Genomic DNA, 20112 nt, shown 5'->3' on the forward strand with positions numbered 1-20112 from the left:
TATTATCAATACTTGTTGAAATTAGAGAGAATTTTCTCAACTTGCTATTCTTACAATAACACTTGCACAAAAAACCAAATCTTTGCACATTATATTAAATCTGCCAGCCAATTACATTCACAAGTTTACATATGATGTGTATGATTAATCCCCTATTTGATTAATAAAACTAATTAATTAATTATCCTTGGTCTCAAATAAACCCTATAAAAACACTTGTCCACTCCTCAATTTTCAATCAACCAAACTTCCTCCTCTAAAAGTAATAAATCCCTACTAGTAATTTAAACACAATAAATTAAATAATTAATACTAAAAATGGTATCTTTCCCAAAATGCCTTATTCTTTTACTTGCCCTAAATCTTCTCTTTGTAACACTAGTCTCATCATGTGGAGAATGTGGAAGTGGCACCACCCCAAGCACACCTAAGCCCACACCAACACCATACTACCCGACCCCGAAACCACATAAGCCCACCACCCCAAGCACACCCAAGCCCACACCAACCCCAAACTACCCTACCCCGAGTGGTGGTCCGCCATCGTCCGAAAACTGCCCTAGAGACACCCTAAAGTTAGGTGTATGTGCAAATGTCCTCAACTTGCTTAAGCTCAATATTGGCCAACCTCCTTCAGGAGACGAATGTTGCCCTCTAATTCAAGGGCTTATTGATGCTGAGGCAGCTATTTGCCTTTGCACTAATATTAAACTCGGTGTTTTGGGTATTAATTTAAACATTCCAGTTGATCTTAGCTTGCTTGTCAACTACTGTGGCTGCACTTTGCCTCCCGGCTTCCAATGCCCTTAAGCTCGCGCAAGACTTAATCTCGAAATGATTTGGGGTTGGAAGATTACTATAGCTAAAATGGGAGATTAAGATCTCATTTTCATTATTGCTCTTTTTCTTATTATTATGTTAAGCACGTATAACATCTTTATTAGCTTGAAGCTAAGTTTGGCATAATGGTTAACTTCGTGTTTCCATTTGTCATAGAGTTGTGTTTTTATCAATTTGGTGTCATTGTCTATTTGTCATGGTTTGTTCTAATAAATCTCTTTATTATTGATTGTTTTGGTTCAAAATATTTGCTTCTTATATATAATGCGAGGTAGAAGTTAAAAACCAATATAAAGGCAATACCATCTTTTCATATAAGACCATTTAAAACCAACAAAGGTTGTCCCGAATGATAAAGAGACAAGCTTTTAAGCTCTAAGTTTGAGGGTGAGGGTTCGATTCCCATTGTATTAAAATATAGCCATATTGTTAAGCAATCTGTAAATATCACCGTAAGCTCTCAAAGAGGCCAGTGTTCTCCTCGGTCAACACTTTTTGAAGTTTTAGTTTTCGGTTTGGATGGTTAGGTCCAACACCTGTTAATTTCGGTCCGGACCTAAATTTAGGTGTTTTGTGACGACTGATTTTCGCAACTTTATAAAGTAATCAAATATTTTATATTCAAAATAATATTATAAACTTAATAATTAAGATTATTTCAACTTTGATGCCCTGAGATTTGATCTAATTTCACTTTGTTGCCCTGAGATTTGCATAATTCCACTTTAGTGCACTGAGGTTTGGACTAGTTCCCACTTTGATGAGCTATACATAACATTCTTAGTATTTTATACTAAAAATAATATTTTGAACATAATAAATCAAGCCTTGTTTACAATATTATGTTGATTATTCTATTTTATATGTAATATAATATCCAATTTTGCACTTTATTTTACTGAAAATGTAGTTAATTAAAATAAAAGTTGACTATAACATGTTTTAGGTTAATAAAATGAAATTTTATTTAAAACTTAGATCATCAAAGTGGGAAGTAGTCCAAACTCCAGGGCACTAAAGTGAAATTATGCAAATCTCAGGTTGCTAATGTGGAATTAGCCCAAACCTTAGGGCACCAAAGTATAAATTTTCGTAATAATTAATATTGATGATTATTTATGTTAAAGAAACTGTAAATCTACTTTATATGATTTAATGAAATTAAAGTTTAATTATCATATATTTAAAAATGAAATATTTTCCATTTTGGTCCAAAATCGAACTGGACCGAAAAATACGAGTTCGGTCTAGTCTAAGACCAAATTTTTAGATACGGTCATCGGTCCATCTAAATATTTTTTTTATCTTCGGTCCGATCAGGTTTTGGACCATGTTGACCCGTACCCACAACGATTAACCCCTCTACGTTGTAGTTTAGATTCATGTTTTGTATCATATTTGTACTATATATGTTTTAGGGATCGACATCCCTTTTATATGTATAAACTTGTTAATTTGTGTAAAAACTTTCCAAACTTGCGTTTGTTAGTCGTAAACTGCAGTAACAATGAAAAGCAAGAAAACCAGAATAGAAATAACCCGATTAGTAGTGCCGTGGTAAAGGAGCCACTGCCTTGAAAACTATATTCGACGACTAGTGGTGGCGATCGCTAGTGCCGGTAGTTCCCCAAGGATAACACTACGGTCTCCAACTCGGTTTCGCCCACTCGGAATCGTGAGACTTGGAACGACGAGAATCTATTACTTCACCCGGGAATTATAGAGGAGAAGATAAGAGAAGAAGAGATTAGAGAGAAGGGAGAGTGATTGTTGTTGTGATTAATTTGAAGAATGTTGATCTATTTATAGCAAAATAGATCAACGAGTCTTGTCAAGAGCAGGTCCACTGCAAAGCATTATTAATGCAAAGCATTTACACAAAGTGGAGAGGAGCCTATCGGCACTAACGGTCGGTGCGGGGAGCCTAACAAAGACTACCAACAAAGACTTAACAGTTAGTGCATAGAGCAATGACAGCACTGGTACTCTTCAGTCAAAAACAAACGGCTCTGGCCCAAAAAGATAGGCAAAGCCCGCCGCAGGCGATTGCCAAATCCCAAATCCCGAATCCCGAATCCGGATCCGCGCGTGTGCGAGCTGAATTAAGCACCTCGCAAAGCTTCCACAAAAGCCTCCCATGACCCACTAGTGATATGGTAAGGAGTGTGGTCATATATAAACACAACACAAACACTATTCCTCACCAATGTGGGACAAAATGGAAAAAAGACTATGCAAATAGTAGCCCCTATTTCCAACAGCGTTTTGGTCTCTTGTTTAAGTGACCTCGCGGTTGTTATCATAGAAGTTTTTAAAATCTCGCATTTCCCGCTGCAACGTTTATGTTTGTTTTTTTTGTAAAGGCGGGGTGTTAGAGAGTCTTCTGCATGCTCTTGAGGCCTAAACAAGAATTTCATTGCCCTGTCGAGAGGTTTTAGTATATGATACCCAATGGCGGAAATTTGTTCAAGATACTCCCTCTCATCCAACTAATTATTTACGCTTTTATTCTTTTGTGACGGGTATTGTAAATTTGTAATGAATATAAACAACTAGATGAATTGGAGGGAGTATCTAAATTAATTTAGTTATTATAGGGCAAAAAAAAAGCGATCCATCTGAACAATTACACTATATGGTGCTTCCTATATTTTTTTTTTTTTGGAAGAAAGGAGCAATATATAAATAAAACAAAGGATTTATTTATATGGTGCTTCCTATATATTCCCCAATTTTTTATGTGATTTGCAAGGCATAAATTGATCATCTTGTTTAAATACAGTTACTTATGAATTTAAAAAGTTAATTGTCATGTATAACATAATTAGCTTTTTAATTAGCATCCATTAAGAATATCATGCATATATGCTGATAAAATCGATCAACATACTACTTTGAATCAATTATAAAATGGATACAACTTTTTTTAGGAAATTAACAACATATATAATAAAATTTTCAAAGAGGATACACTTAAAACAAGCAAATAAATGATAAGACTTACAATCTTACATAATGAACAAAGATTAAATGAAATGAAAATACTGTTAAGAAAGTGCCGAAGATCATGAATAAATGAAATATTCATGGAATTATTGTTGTAAGGAGATGTTTTTAGTAGTTTGAGCAATGATAATCAGAAGGAACACCCGCCTTTTGACAAAAGTTAACCAACAATTTGACAGAGATAGGAAGGTCAAGGTGGATAATGTTCAAGACATTAGCCTTAAGGTTTGTGCAAAGGCATACTGCTGCATCAAGTCCTACAAGCCCATCAATTAGGCTGCAGCACTCGGTCGCCCTGGACGGTCCAACCACAGCATGGACTAACCCATTTAGTACATCAGCACATGCTGCTATTTTTAGGGCATCAATAGAGCAATGTCCCCCACCTGGTGTCGGGTATCCACCTGGTGGTGGTGGGCATGGGGTTGTGGTTGTGGTTGGGACAGTTGGGACATAGTTTGAGCTAACCAAAGTGAAGAACACTAGGTTAAGACATAGGACAAAAATAGCCTTTGATGCCATTTTAATTAAGGAATGAATTAAAAGATAGTAAGATGCTAAGATGGCTTGTGATTGGAGGAATTTTGGTGTGAAGTTAAGTAAACGTAGTTGAGTTTATATAGGGAAAGATTTTGAGAATGTAAGGAATTATAAATGTTGTAAATTGCGTATTTCTAGGGTAACCATGTGCTTAAGCCAATCAGTGAGCGTAAGGTGGCTCTTGGTTAACAATTTAATTATTTTATCAAATAATTGTTGCAATAAACTTCATACTGTACAGCTTGTAAGGGTGCATGTGGTACTTAATCTTGAAAGTATATGTACATGTAATAATGAAGGGTGTATACTATACTTAATTTTGTTAGACTTGGCTTAATTACAATCAAGTTTTAGATAATTAGGTATTAATTGTTAATTATATACATTATTTGTAGTTAAGTTTAAATTTGCATGATGGGTTTAGTGGCGTACAAGACATAAATAAAATCAAGCGTACTTAAACCAATTACAAAGAAAGGAGTATTAGGCTTCGTTTGGTAAAATTAGCTGAAAAGTTACCTGAAATTTGAAAAGTCACCTGAAACCTGAAAAGATACCTGAAACCTGAAAAGGTAACTGAAAAGGTAGCTGAAAATTACGACCTGAAAAGGTACCTGATTTTTATTAAAACTGTTTTGAAAACTAGCTGAAAAGGTATCTGATATTTGGTCAAATGACGTAAAAGGACATGGCTTATTATTGTTATCATTTATGTTTTTATTATTATTGTCGTTGGCATTGTTAGTAATTAGAAGAAAATGTAATTTTTTTCACTATAATTGCACAAGTCTTCAACATGTTTCAAAATGACGGAAACAATAATTAAAATATCACGATAACGTAAAAAAAAAAAACAAAAAATATCAAGCAGTATATCATCAAAAAAAATGTATTTTATGGATACGAAGTAAGTTTTCTATTAAACCATACATAAAAATAGTTAATTAAATTGCACCCTGAATTAAAGTATTGATATTATCAGGACGCTTTTCATTTCCATAGAAACTACGGAGTATTTAATTGGGTTTATTTGAGATCATAATATAAAAAATAATAATATTGGAGTAATATATAAAAAGTTGAAGGGTAAAAAAGGTAAGCAAAATATATTATTAGGTAGCATTTCATTTCAGGTACTTTTTTTGCTATAAAATGCTACTTGCCAAACGCGTTCAAGAAAATAAGTTACCTGAAACTTTTGTCAAAAAAGCTACTTCGATAAAAAAAGGTACCTGAAATACGCTATTGTTGGGTTCCTTATATTGATGATAACATGCCCATTTGATTTGTGTTATCTTAGTTTACCTTTTCAGGATTAATGATTTAATCAAGCATGGATTAAGAAGTGTTGAAGTTGTTAATCATCCCATTGTATTGAGTCTTAGTGTCATCTAATGTACAAGTGAGAAAGTAGAGTATCTTAGAGTAATAGAAACAGTCAAGACGACTGTTACTTTCATTAGTAAACAGCTGCTTGGATTGTTGCCACAATTCGTAACACTTGAAGCCCTTTTATCTTTCGAAAATCCTTCACGTGTCTCTTATTTTTCAAAGATAAACTTCAGATTTTTATTAGGAGTTGGCCTTCAATAAAGATGGTTTGAATAATTATTAATTTCAAAATATTTCCTCTTTATGCAAATTTGACCCTTTGGTCCTTTAAGAAAACAAGAAATGCTTTTTGCCATTTTAATGTTAACTTGTCATCATGTGACTTGTCTTTTCTCACTTTGTTTTCTGAATTTGCATGAGCTTTTAAGGATATCTTTCAAACACTCTTTCTCTATTCTTGCCTTTGCAAAAGAACCTTCTTTGGTGAAAGTTTTGAGTGGTTGCTAAAGCTCTTCACATGTATGGTCTTTGACCCTTCAAAACCCTAGCAACCTCCTCACCCATTCTCTCTATAAAAGGCGAGTCATCTCCCTCATAAAATCCCAAGACTTCTTTCTGAAATTATTTTCAAGTTTGCAAATTTGTTTTTCAAAGCTTTAAAAACCGTGTGTCTTTTGCAAATCTTCTAAGAGTCTTCAAGTTGTTACAGTCGTGGCTACTGTTACTTTAACATACTAAACTCTCTTGCTTAAGAATTGTTGATCTTGTAAAAGTTGTCCATCTCTATTCTTTGCTAAGAATATGTTAGTGGAAACTTGATCCTATAACATTCTAAGTGTGTTAGTAGAGTTTAGGACGGAGTAGTCTTTAACTCTTGGCAACCGGAGTAGGTTGCGAGTTGGCTCGTCATAAGAACGGAGTAGTTCTTGGACTAGCTTTACAACCGGAGTAGGTTGGTGTCTTTTATTGTACGGGTCTTTTAGTAGTCGGAGTAGATCACTAAAAGAAATCAATAAAAAGGTAGATTGGACGTAGGCACTTGAGTATTTGCCGAACCAATTCAAAATCCCGTGTTTGATCTATCTTTTATTTCATTTGCTCTTTTATTTTGTTTGTTTTGCTTTGCTTAACCTTGAAGTAACAGATTCATCATCTTTGTCACATTTGGTCTGCAGTCCGTATTCCATAAACTTAGACAAATAGCTACAGTCAGAACAGTTGTTACTTTCATTCTTCAGCAAACATTCATCTTGATACTCGTTTAGTCTTTCAATATTATTCGAAGTATCTTCTCATCTCTTTTGTTCTCTTAACTCACTTTAATTCAATAAAGTTGAAGTTAAATTTTTAAATAGTACCTAATTCACCCCCTCCCCTTCTTAGGTACTTGAATCCATAAACTCAACAATTGGTATCAGAGCCTCGTGCTCTTGATCGAGGCTAATCGCCTTAGAGTTTGATTCGTGGGTAATGGATTCCGAGAAACACTCCAAGATCCCGGTCTTTACCGGTTCGAATTTTGGATGGTGGAAACTCAAAATGGAACATTACATCAAAAGTATTGATTATCAATGTTGGAACATCATCCAAAATGGACCTCTTGCCATTGAGGAAACCGATATCTTAAACGGTTTCACCAAGACAAAAGAGGAAAGAAATTACAATGAAAACGACTTCAAACTTGCCGAAAAGAATTCCAAAGCAATGTCGATTCTTCAACGTTGTGTTGGTGAGAGGGAAGTTAGTCGTATTTCCGGATGCCCTACGGCAAAATCTATTTGGGATTCCTTTGTACTTGCCTATGAAGGGACGTCCCAAGTAAGAAAACACCGTATTGACCTTCTCATGCAACAATATGAGATGTTTAGAATGTCAAAAGACGAGTCCTTAAATAGTTTCTCTTCACGTTTTTCTTGTATTATTAATGAGCTTAAAAGTCTAGGAAGGAATTTCGAGTCCGAGGACATCATTCGAAAAATCCTTCGTAGTCTAACCCCTAAATGGCAACCTAAAGTCACCGCCATAGAGGAAGCTAAAGACTTGTCAACCCTATCTCTTCATGAACTAATGGGATCACTAATGGCTCACGAGTTTAACCTCGATAAGCATTCTAGTGAGTCCTCAAAGGGAAAGAGTCTCGCCCTCACATCCTCTCCAAGTGATGGAGAAGATGAGGAGGAAGACGAGTTTGCTATGTTCACAAGGAATCTAGCCGGGTTGGTCAATGGACAAGGAAACAAAAGGTTCACTAATAATTACTCGAAAAAACGCTTTCCTAAGAAACGACCTAACTCCACCGTGGGATGCATTAAATGTGATGATAAAACTCACCAAATTAAAGAATGTCCCAAGTGGGATGAAATCAAATCAAAGGAAAGAAGAGAAAAGGTTAAAAAAGACTATAAACATAGAGTCATGAGTGCTATTTGGGGAATGTCCGACTCCGAGGAAGATGAGGAACTCACCGAGGAGGAACTAGAGGCTAAAATGTGTCTTACAAATCACGGTAAAGAAAAAGTCTCAAAAACCTCAAAACTTGAACACTTAAGATGCCTCATGGCTAATCCCGACGATTCCGACTCCGATTCCGACAACGAGGTAAATCATCTAAAGGCCAAGGCTAGAACTTACTCCAAAGAGAAAGTATGTAAGCTTCTTGACCAACTTCTTGATAAGTGTCGGTTTCAAAATGATAAGCTTGAGGTAATGCAAAACGAAATTGAGGAAATTGCTCAAGAGAACTTTAATCTTAAAAATGAACTAAAAGCAATAGACAGCGTCACTGTCACCTCTGAGGCCTATGATGAAGTTAAAAGAGTCAACAAGTTAAACAAACATTTGACTAAAGAACTTGAGCGTCTTAGGTTGACCCCCACGGACGTCTCTGACCTTGAAAATGTCAACACTACCTTGGTGATGCAAGTTTCCTCACTAACCAAGGAACGTGATGATCTTTTGAAGGACAAAGATGCTCTTGAGAATGAGATATATGACTTTGTTGTTGAAGTTGTAGACTTAAGAGAAACAGTGTCTAAGACTGTTGCTTCTGACAAGGATTTAGACAAGTCTAAAGAAAAGATTGAATGTTTGGAAAATGAAAACAAGTGTCTTAAGGGTGAGGTTGTTTGTCTCAAGAATGAAATAGAAGTCCTCCATGATAGGCTTACTTTCTTTCAAAAACGTATGCCCGAATGTAGCACTTCTAGGTCTTCTCTTCATCATAGATCCGATGAAATCGTTGATCTAAACAAAAGACTTGACGAGATGACATCTAAATATGAAGAGTCCAAAGAAAGAATCATATATCTCGTGTCTAAACTCAACAACCACACCCATGACTTCATTGTTGAGAAAAGATTGTCCATAGAAAGTGTTAACAATGATGAACTCAAGAGAGAAAAAGAAAAGAATTTGCATCTCCTCTCTAGGGTTAAAAACTTGACCAATGAACTTGTTAATGCTAACAACATCACTGAAAAATGGGAAGGAAGTCAAACCGTGTTAAACTTCCTCACGAATCAAACCGAAAGATGTAACAAAACTGCTGGTTTGGGGTTCAAATGGAACAGTCAGACTGACTGTTGCATCCAGAAGCCTAAAACTGATTTTAGAAGGAGAAAATACGTGGGTCTTCCCGAATACATCATTTGAAATTATTGTGGTAACAATGGTCATGTTTTCAATGGGTGTACAAAACGATTTGATGACATTAACAAGAACTACAAAACAATAAAGCAAATATGGATTAGGAAAGATACCATAAGATTTGTGGATCACAAAAGGGGACCCAAGTTTGTTTGGGTTCCTAAACTCAAAATCTAATCTTGTGTAGGGCTTGGTGAGAGGCGGCCGCAATTGGTACTTGGATAGTGGATGCTCTCATCACATGACGGGTGATAGAAGCCAATTCCTCTCACTTAAAGCATACAATGGTGGCACGGTAAGGTTTGGTGACAACAAGAAAGGTGAAGTAATTGGCATTGGAAAAGTTGGTAAGTCACCATTACTTTGTGTCGACAATGTGCGGCTTGTCAAAGGTTTGAAAGATAATCTCCTTAGTATTTCTCAATTTTGTGATAAGGGTAATTTTGTAGAATTTAGTGCTAATATGTGTCGAATATTTGATGCCACTACTAATGAACTAATACTCGAAGGAAGACGTGTCAAAGATGTTTACTTAACTAATTTGAACTCTCTATCCGGTCACACCATGTCTTGCATGAGTGTAATGAACAATGATCCTTGGTTATGGCATAAAAGGTTTGGTCATGTTAGTACAAAAACTCTTAATACCCTTAAAAGATTTGACTTAGTTGAAGGCATTCCTAATATGAAGTTTGATTTTGATAAAGTATGTGATGAATGTCCTAGAGGTAAACATGTTAGAAGTTCCTTTAAATCCAAAAGAATTATGAGTACATCTCAACCTTTGCAACTTTTACATATCGACTTGTGTGGACCAATGAGAACTAGAAGTAGAGGTGGTAGTCGTTATGTGTGTGTCATTGTTGATGATTACTCTAGGTTCGTTTGGGCACTCTTCCCAAGCTCTAAGGATGAGACATTTGATGAGTTTCTAATTTGGTTAAGAAAGATTCAAAATAAACTTGGCTTAAAACTTGTTTCAATGAGAACCGATCACGGAACCGAATTCGAAAACTCATCATTTGGTGCTTATTGTGATGACAATGGTGTAGACCATAACTTCTCGGCTCCTAGAACACCACAACAAAATGGTGTGGTTGAAAGGATGAATAGAACCCTTGAAGGAATGGCTAGAACAATGTTATTATCTAGTAAGTTGCCCAAGAACTTTTGGGCCGAAGCGGTAAATACCGCTTGCGACATTCATAATCGTGTCATGATAAGGAGTATATTGAATAAAACTCCCTATGAATCGCTACGTGGAAGAAAACCCAACATTTCATATTTTAGATGTTTTGGAAGCAAATGTTTTGTTCATAATAATGGTAAAAACAACTTGGATAAGTTCGATCCACGTAGTGATGAAGGAGTATTTATTGGCTACTCCGATCATAGCAAGGCCTATAAAGTTTACAATAAACGAACCTTGTTAATTGAAGAAAGCATCCATGTCATTTTTGATGAATCTAGTGTGCTTGGACAGGTACAAAACGTGGATGATGATGATGAGGATGAGGATGATGAATTTGAGATTGGTCTTGTTCGAAAGGACTTCGTGTTCGAGGATGAAGAAACTCCCAACGCTGAATTGCAACAGATACAGGGAATGTCACCTTCAAAGGAAATCAGCAACTCAGGGGGAACACGTAGTACATCTGCTACTGTTTCTTCTCTGGAAGAAACAGACCCAACGATTGTTGCCTCCACCTCCAGAACTGAAGCAACCCAAAACTGTAATGATGAAGATCACTTCAGGCCAGAAGAAACTTGATCCTTGTGGATGATGCTGCTGAGGGGGAACAAGAAACCATTGTTCCAAAGAAGTGGAAATATCAAAGCTCTCATCCACTTACTAATCTCACAAGTGATCTCAACTCGGGAATTCGAACAAGATCATCCCTCAACAATCTCGCTCATCTCAATGAGTATTGTGCCCACAATGCCTTCCTTTCTCAAATTGAACCTTCAAATGTAACAGTCGCCTTGACTGATGCAGACTGGTTGCTTGCCATGCAAGAAGAACTCAATCAATTCAAAAGAAACGAGGTATGACACTTAGTCCCTAGACCGCCTAATCGTACCGTCATTGGTACTAGGTGGATCTTTCGCAATAAGCTTGATGACTCGGGAGAAATTGTAAGGAACAAGGCTAGACTAGTGGTGCAAGGTTATAACCAACAAGAGGGTATTGATTACGATGAAACCTATGCACCGGTAGCTAGACTTGAGGCCATACGATTGCTTATAGCTTTTGCGGCTCACAAAGGCATTAAACTCTTCCAAATAGATGTTAAAACCGCTTTCTTAAATGGATATTTGGAAGAAGATGTCTTTGTAGAGCAACCACCGGGTTTTGAGAACAATGACTTGCCTAACCATGTTTTCAAATTAGACAAAGCTCTTTATGGTTTAAAACAAGCACCAAGGTGTTGGTATGATAGATTGTCTAAGTTTCTTATTGAAAATGGTTTTAAAAGAGGCTCCGTTGACAAAACATTGTTCTTAAAGTCACAGTCAGACGAACTGTTGGTTGTACAAGTATATGTTGATGACATTATATTTGGTGCAACAAATGAACTCCTTTACTTATATTTTTCGGAACTAATGAAATCGGAGTTTGAAATGAGCATGATGAGTGAGCTAGGATTTTTCCTTGGGCTCCAAATTAAGCAATCAAAGGATGGAATCATGATCCATCAACAAAAGTATATTAAGGAAATGCTTAAGAAATTTGGGATGACTAATGGTAAGCCTCATGATACACCTATGGTAGCCGGGTCCAAATTGGACAAAGATGAACTCGGTAAGAATGTTAGTGATAAGGTGTATAGAGGTATGATAGGCTCACTTCTCTACTTGACCGCAAGTTGTCCCGACATTCTCTTTAGTGTTTGTTTATGTGCTAGGTTCCAAGCAAATCCGAAAGAATCACATTTTAAAGCCGTTAAACGAATTCTTCGGTATTTGATTGGAACACAAAATCTTTACTTATGGTACCCCTTACATTGTCCTTTTGATCTCATAGGCCTTTCGGATGCGGACTATGCGGGGTGCACGGTGGATAGAAAGAGTACCTCCGGAATTGCAACGTTCTTGGGTCCTTGCTTGACTTCTTGGGGCTCAAAGAAACAAAACACGGTAGCTCTTTCTACGGCCGAAAGTGAGTATGTTAGTGCGGCACATTGTTGTTCTCAACTCCTTTGGGTAAAACAACAACTCTTGGATTTTGGTATTATTTTTGACTCTATCCCCTTAATGTGTGATAATACGAGTGCAATAAATATTTCCAAAAATCCTATTCAACACTCTAAAACCAAACATATTGATATTCGTCACCATTTTATTCGTGATCATGTGGAAAAAGGACATATTAAACTTATCTTTTGCAAAACTAAAAATCAAATTGTCGATATTTTCACTAAGCCACTTGCAAGAGAACATTTTGAGAAATTTAGACTAGAAATTGGGTTAATTAATTGCTTGTGATTTTTAGTGTGAGTTTTACAAATTTCCTTAATTGATTAAATTAAAATTGGATACATGTTATTGAGTATTCTAAGTGCATTGACATCATTTTTAGACCAAAAATTGACACCGTATTCGTGAGTCTGTAATCACTCAACCTCATATCTAAATTTACGTTTATAATATGTTACCTTGCGTTTTATCTCGAGTGATTAAATGTGTTTAGTTGAGCCAACTACCTCACCTCCCTCATTTATTGGGCCATTCACTCACTTCAACCCACCTTCTATCCTCAACCACCCGTCCATATTTACTAACCCACAACATCCATCTCTTCATCTCCCAAATCCTACCATCTCACCTACCCACTAACCCACCTTTAACCCACCATGGTAAAAACATCCTTCAACACACCTATACCCGTCAAACCCACAAAAATGACCTCACCACCCGTCACGTCTGACCCACCAACATCAACAACTCCAAACATGCCTTCACCCAAAATCTCCCATGCCTTTCCTCCACAAACCTCAAACACGACTCCAACCTCATCACCGAACCCAGATCTACCAAACCCTCATCCAACTCCTCTCTCCACTATTCCACCATCTTCAGTCCCATCCGACGACATTGTAACACCCGCGAATTTCCTATTTTGACATTTGAACCTTATTTAACCGTTCAATTTCCTTATTTTATATTTTTAAATTATTTAATTTAATTAATTAATTTCAAGCACGATTTTAATGAAAAGAATATTTTAAAGTACGCATTATTAAATTATATTTTGGGACACAATTTATATAAGAATAAATGTATACGTATTTTTGGTCTTATAATAATAGTGACGGTAATAATAATAATAATCTTTGTCTTAATTTCCGTCTAGTTATAGACCGTCACATTTCTACTTGTGAGACTAACCTTATCGACCTATCCTATAATGACAACACATCACCCCCACCTAACATCCTACCCTCTACTTTTAAAATATCTCTATTATATTATTATTATTATTATTATTATTATTATTATTATTATTATTATTATTATTATTATTATTATTATTATTATTATTATTATTATTTATTATTATTATTATTATTATTGTTGTGCATCCCGTGAAACCCCACCTGCCATCCTCTTTCTTCTTTTCGTCTTTTCTCATTTTCAAAACACAACAAACAAAGTTAACAACGAGAGCTCTATACCGCCATTTTTACGCACTTTCAAACCCAGATTTTGGGCTCATTTCTTCACCATTCCCCTTAATTTTTGTACCATTCTCCTCCTTACTTCCTCCTTCATCTTTCTAGGTAAGAAAGCTATGATTTTGTGGTGATTTCAGTTTGACCCGCCTCATAAAAGTTCCGATTTTTAGCTCCTTTATTTCGTTTTCCTCCTTCTAGTTGAAGAAACCGAAGACCCGCAGGGAGGCTCGTACTCTTTTGACGTTTTCCACGGAGATTTGAAGGGCAAAAAGGTAACGGTGAAAGGTTACTCGACAAATGTCTAAATTTCCGTCTTATTGTTGTTTTATATGCTCTTGAGTGATAAAGTTTGGTTCTTTACTCTTTTCTTTCTTGTATGGTAATTTTTCCGTCTCAATTCGATGGTTGAAATGGACTGTTTGGAACGGTTTCGTGGATGTGTTGCAAGGAACTACTTTGGAACAAGGAACGGGCATTCAGTATCATTTTGTTGCCTGTCTTCCTCTTTATGTTTTTTACGGAATGTTTACATGGGTTTTTCGAGTATTGTTAGGATGAGGGTTATGGTGGTTATTCGTGTTCTAGTTGCATTTTGTTTCCGTCTCAAACTTGTCTTCCATGCCATCTTAATCGTGACTCGATTTGGACTGTTTTCATGCTCCGTTGGGAGTCGTTTTTGGGTTGCTTGATAGACGGATACGGCGCTGAAGCACGACTGTCCGTACTCTGTTCTTCTCTTTGTCGTGGGAGGTGGTGTGGTGGCCGTCACGGTCTGGTTGGGTTCCGTTCTAACAACCTTTGGCAGGTGTTGTCTCGATGTGATACGGGTTTGGTCACGGTTTTTGTGGTTGTTTTACAATTTGTTTGGCGATCGTGAAATGGGTGGTCGTGTGGACTGTTTTGGTACCATTTGTAGTGCGGTTTATGTGGCCATTCGGATCAGCTTGGGCAGTCAAAATGGGGGTGTCGAGTTGTGGTCATGGGGTAGGAGTCGTGACATTCCCCTGCCCTCTTAGTTGTTTTTTTCCTTCACAATTTTTATGAGTATGTATTTTGGGCTCTCTACCTTCTAATTTTTGGGCTCATTACAAGTTAGTACTTGGGCTCACCACATTTTATCTGTTGGACTAGTTCATATGCTTGTTAGGGGGCCATGTTTGTTTGTCTCGTAGTTGGTTTAAATTAATTAAATTCTGCCTCATATTTTATAGTATAACATAATCCGTTAAATATCGTTCATTATATGTATTTGTCTCACATGATCAAATTGTTGGGTTTCACATGATTTAATGGTTGAATTTTACATGAGTAATATGTTGGGTTTAACATGTCTTGTTTGTTGAGCTTAATGTGATTCAATTGTTGGACTCCTCATAATTTGTTTATTGGACTCATAATTGAGTCACTTAAGTTGGTCACATCTTATTGTGTAGATTTCACATAACTTAGATTATTCATTATCACTTATTATATTTTATTTAACCGGCATGTTAAATTATAAAATGGAATGTTTAGTAATATAATACAAGTATGAGATATTCATTATAAATAGTTACTGGTAGTGGGTCATATTCTTGATAATGCCATGTATTGTTCTGTTGTGAGAGTCTCGGTCCTATCGGATACTAGAGGTGAGCTATAAGCCCTCTAGTTGCGATATGATCGTCGGGGTTGATGTTCCCATCCGTATTTATGGTGAGATGCAAGCCATAAGTATGAATGTGACATTAGTGATCCCGGGTCATATGATGTTTGCATGATCATTCTTACCCCTATTGTGACTCAAGTGTGACGTTTTACATTGTGTGACGACTTGACATTCCTTATTTACCCCTTTCGGACCTTTGGTTACGAGTGTGTGCCATGTTTCCGGATTGGGTTATCTTTCCTCTTTCGGACCTTTGGTTACGAGTGTGTGCCATGTTTCCGGATTAGGATATCCTACCGCCTTTCTTCGGACTTTTGGTTACGAGTGTGTGCCATGTTTCCGATTAGAGGTTACTCGACCTTTGGTTACGAGTGTGTGCCATGTTTCGAGTCTTGGATACGATTGGTATATCGTATGTCGAATCGGGTGACGTCCATCCCGAGAGTCTGGATCCAGGTTTAGACTAGGACCGTATTATGATCGTCGTCCTACCAGGAGGTTGGAGTCTAGGATGTAGTCTTGTGTGTGGTATCTCGGACATGCTTTAAAGGTAGCCTCTGAGTCGGATACTCCGTCTACACTTTGTGTCGGTCTTACACTTGTTGAGTCGGTCATTATGAGTTGGTTGACTTGGTTGCTCCATGCCCTTGATTGCATGTTTATTTTAACATATCATGCCTATTCTATTAAGAAAGTATTATGCCTGTCTCATCATGATTCTCATTATATCTTCTTGTCCTTTATTATCTACATGTGATGCATGACTAATATGTTCAATTAAGTGTTTGTTACTTGCATTTCGACATATTGTGGCTGGGAGAACCTTGAGTTACTCCCCACTAACTGTGGCGTTCATGTTTACATGAATGACAGGTGGTGAAGATGCATTTGTGGGGTTTGGACGTGTGAGCTAGCGAGCACCTTGGACTAGTAGTCGTTTTATTAGGATTGCTTAGACTCACTTTTTATTAAATTGTCATTCGAGGGATATATTTTCCCTCATCTTTGACTATCACGTTTGTATAAACTTAAACTTTATTTCCGCATTCTTTATTGTGTTTTGTATTTTAACAAACCCGCGCTTTAAAATTTAAAAGTTTCAAAAATTCCCTATTTTCCGCTTCAATTTAATAGTTGTATTTTCCGCGTTATAGCGGGGGTTTACAGTTGGTATCAGAGCCTATGTTGCTCCCGACGCACACACGTGTACCCCAAATTTAAATTTGAACTTGACCTTGAATAATGAATGAGAGATGGGTAGACTTAAGGACCTAAGGTGGTAGTCTGTAGTGTGTTTGCTCTTTGTTAGGTTCTAACATGTTTGTTGATTGCCATTTTAATAATTGTTGTGCCCTTGGATCAATAACGGTAAAGTTACCATGTGGTGATCAAGATTTGGTGCCTATTGCCGAGTATTGAAGGTTTGTTCAACCTTGAAGAATGCTCCTACTTCCTCGAAGATGTTTCTCATTCTTTGTGTACCTTGCCCTGTTTTTCACTTCTTAATGCTTATTCCTTCTTCTAAATCCTCTTTTCCTTTTCCTTGTAAGTCACTCTTGTATTTCCTAACTTGTCCTTTGTTCCTTGCTTATCCTCCCTTAACGCCTTTTTATGGTACTCTTTCTTTTGAGGAATGTTGACCTTGGTTGGAAATTTGACTTTTGAGGAGATTGTTGTGTTTGACCCTTAATCCTGGTTTTGAGATGATTTGATGTTGGAGAGACTTAGGTAGTGTGATGAGACGTACTCGATGATTCTTATACCTAGATCCTTGATAAAGTGAGTATATTTAATTGGTAGATTTTGTATGTTAAGTGTGAGTGGCATTGGTTACTAAGGTTATAGAACCTGGCTTTGTTGTTTATGTTTGGGATACTAGTGCTTAGTGCTTGACCTAAGGTGGATGAAATTGAATGGTGAAATTGAGGATATAGGATTAACTAAGTCAAGTTTGGGATTAACTTTGGTAGTTGCCTTGGATATGAGGGTTTAATGTTTGTGTCACCATATGAGAAATACTAATTGTGGGATTATTAGTTGGTCTAAGTGAGTGATCTTGATTACTACTTGAGGTATGGTATGAGAGTGAGACTAAGCGACATTGTTTGGAGGTCTTAGCGTTTGTTTTAGTAACTAGAAAGGATAATGGTATGGTTGACTCCAATTGTTAGGTTAAAGAACATGGTTTCAATTTATGGTTTTGGGAACTTTGAGGTGGTAAAGTGTTGTTACAATTAAGACCTTGTTTCTTGGGAACGTTGTGATTATAACTTTTGTTGTTAGGAAGTTTTCAGAACCGCTTAGAATGATGTTGCTGTTTGAAGTTTGAGTACTTGGCATTTCCTTGTTGTCTAGTTCCCTTTCTTCTTTGACCATAATCGCTACCGTTCATACCTCCTTTCCTCGCTTCATCTTGATCCTCCCTTAAGTTTGATGCTAGTGACCTATAAAAACTCTATCTTTGACATCCTTGTTGACCTTACTTCAATTCTTACTCTATGAAATTCATCATAGCTCTTTTTGTTGGTTAAGTCTGGACCCTCTTAGCGTACTTTGTATTTATGTTGTCTAAATTGCTTTTCATTTCATACAATTTCGAAATATTTCAAGCTACCATTTTGTTTCGTTGTTAAGAGTTTATGTTAATTTTACAAAACCTTACCTATTTTAAAGGTTTGAAAATGAAGAAAATTGATTTAATTCCATATTTGTTCCTTGAGTATAGACTTCTTCATCATGATTTTTTTTATTGCTAAACCCGAGATTTCTTTAAATTTTATCCAATTTCTATTAACTTTGATCTATTTACGATTTCTTTGTCAAAGTTTGATGTTATCTTTTCGCAAACTTGACTCCTTTTTTAGTTTAAAAGTGAAACCTTTATCTCTATTTTGGCTTTTGCAAAAGAAAATTTAATTGAATTACCTTTTCTTTTGATTTTAACGTTGATCGGATGATAGAACTCGTTATTAGAGACGTTTAATAACTTGTTCTACGCTTGTCGGCGAATGATTTTTGTTTTAAATTTGTCTTTGGCTTGGAAGGTTAGCGTTCTTGTGTGCACGACAAGAGCAATTTCGTTCCATGAATGAGACTTATACTTTTGAAAACTCTTCATTAATGTTTTGGAAAGTATTTTAATTTTGATTTATACAAATGGTTTGCCTTTCGACTTGTTTCTGTCGGAAAATTCTAGTTGAAACTTTTGAAAGAATTTTAATTATTACGATAAGTAACCTTTTAAATGTTTTGGTTACCAATTCCAAAGTTCCAATTTTGTTTTATTTAACCTTTCATTTCTACTTTCAAGTTTCGAGGACGAAACTTTTTAAAAGATGGGGTGATTGTAACACCCGCGAATTTCCTATTTTGACATTTGAACCTTATTTAACCGTTCAATTTCCTTATTTTATATTTTTAAATTATTTAATTTAATTAATTAATTTCAAGCACGATTTTAATGAAAAGAATATTTTGGGACACAATTTATATAAGAATAAATGTATACGTATTTTTGGTCTTATAATAATAGTGACGGTAATAATAATAATAATCTTTGTCTTAATTTCCGTCTAGTTATAGACCGTCACATTTCTACTTGTGAGACTAACCTTATCGACCTATCCTATAATGACAACACATCACCCCCACCTAACATCCTACCCTCTACTTTTAAAATATCTCTATTATATTATTATTATTATTATTATTATTATTATTATTATTATTATTATTATTATTATTATTATTATTATTTATTATTATTGTTGTGCATCCCGTGAAACCCCACCTGCCATCCTCTTTCTTCTTTTCGTCTTTTCTCATTTTCAAAACACAACAAACAGCAGCGAACAACAGAGCTCTATACCGCCATTTTTACGCACTTTCAAACCCAGATTTTGGGCTCATTTCTTCACCATTCCCCTTAATTTTTGTACCATTCTCCTCCTTACTTCCTCCTTCATCTTTCTAGGTAAGAAAGCTATGATTTTGTGGTGATTTCAGTTTGACCCGCCTCATAAAAGTTCCGATTTCTAGCTCCTTTATTTCGTTTTCCTCCTTCTAGTTGAAGAAACCGAAGACCCGCAGGGAGGCTCGTACTCTCTTGATGTTTTCCACGGAGATTTGAAGGGCAAAAAGGTAACGGTGAAAGGTTACTCGACAAATGTCTAAATTTCCGTCTTATTGTTGTTTTATATGCTCTTGAGTGATAAAGTTTGGTTCTTTACTCTTTTCTTTCTTGTATGGTAATTTTTCCGTCTCAATTCGATGGTTGAAATGGACTGTTTGGAACGGTTTGGTGGATGTGTTGCAAGGAACTACTTTGGAACCGGAACGGGTTGTTCTGGTATCATTTTGTTGCCTGTCTTCCTCTTTATGCAGTTTTACGGAATGTTTACATGGGTTTTTCGAGTATTGTTAGGA

The 20112-nt window shown here is 36.2% G+C and overlaps 2 protein-coding genes across 2 annotated transcripts; one reads left to right on the plus strand and one right to left on the minus strand.

Annotated features, from left to right (window-relative positions):
- Positions 1–272: 272 nt before the first annotated feature.
- LOC141585794 (cortical cell-delineating protein-like) lies at positions 273–924 on the plus strand. The gene has a single exon (XM_074406841.1). The coding sequence runs from the start codon at positions 319–321 to the stop codon at positions 808–810; it is 492 nt and encodes a 163-aa protein (XP_074262942.1). The 5' UTR covers positions 273–318; the 3' UTR covers positions 811–924.
- A 3030-nt stretch (positions 925–3954) lies between these two features.
- LOC141588787 (14 kDa proline-rich protein DC2.15-like) lies at positions 3955–4368 on the minus strand. The gene has a single exon (XM_074410213.1). The coding sequence runs from the start codon at positions 4366–4368 to the stop codon at positions 3955–3957; it is 414 nt and encodes a 137-aa protein (XP_074266314.1).
- Positions 4369–20112: the final 15744 nt, after the last annotated feature.

Source organism: Silene latifolia, chromosome 6, assembly GCF_048544455.1.
Source record: "Silene latifolia isolate original U9 population chromosome 6, ASM4854445v1, whole genome shotgun sequence".
In the NCBI taxonomy this organism is placed as follows: Eukaryota; Viridiplantae; Streptophyta; class Magnoliopsida; order Caryophyllales; family Caryophyllaceae; genus Silene; species Silene latifolia.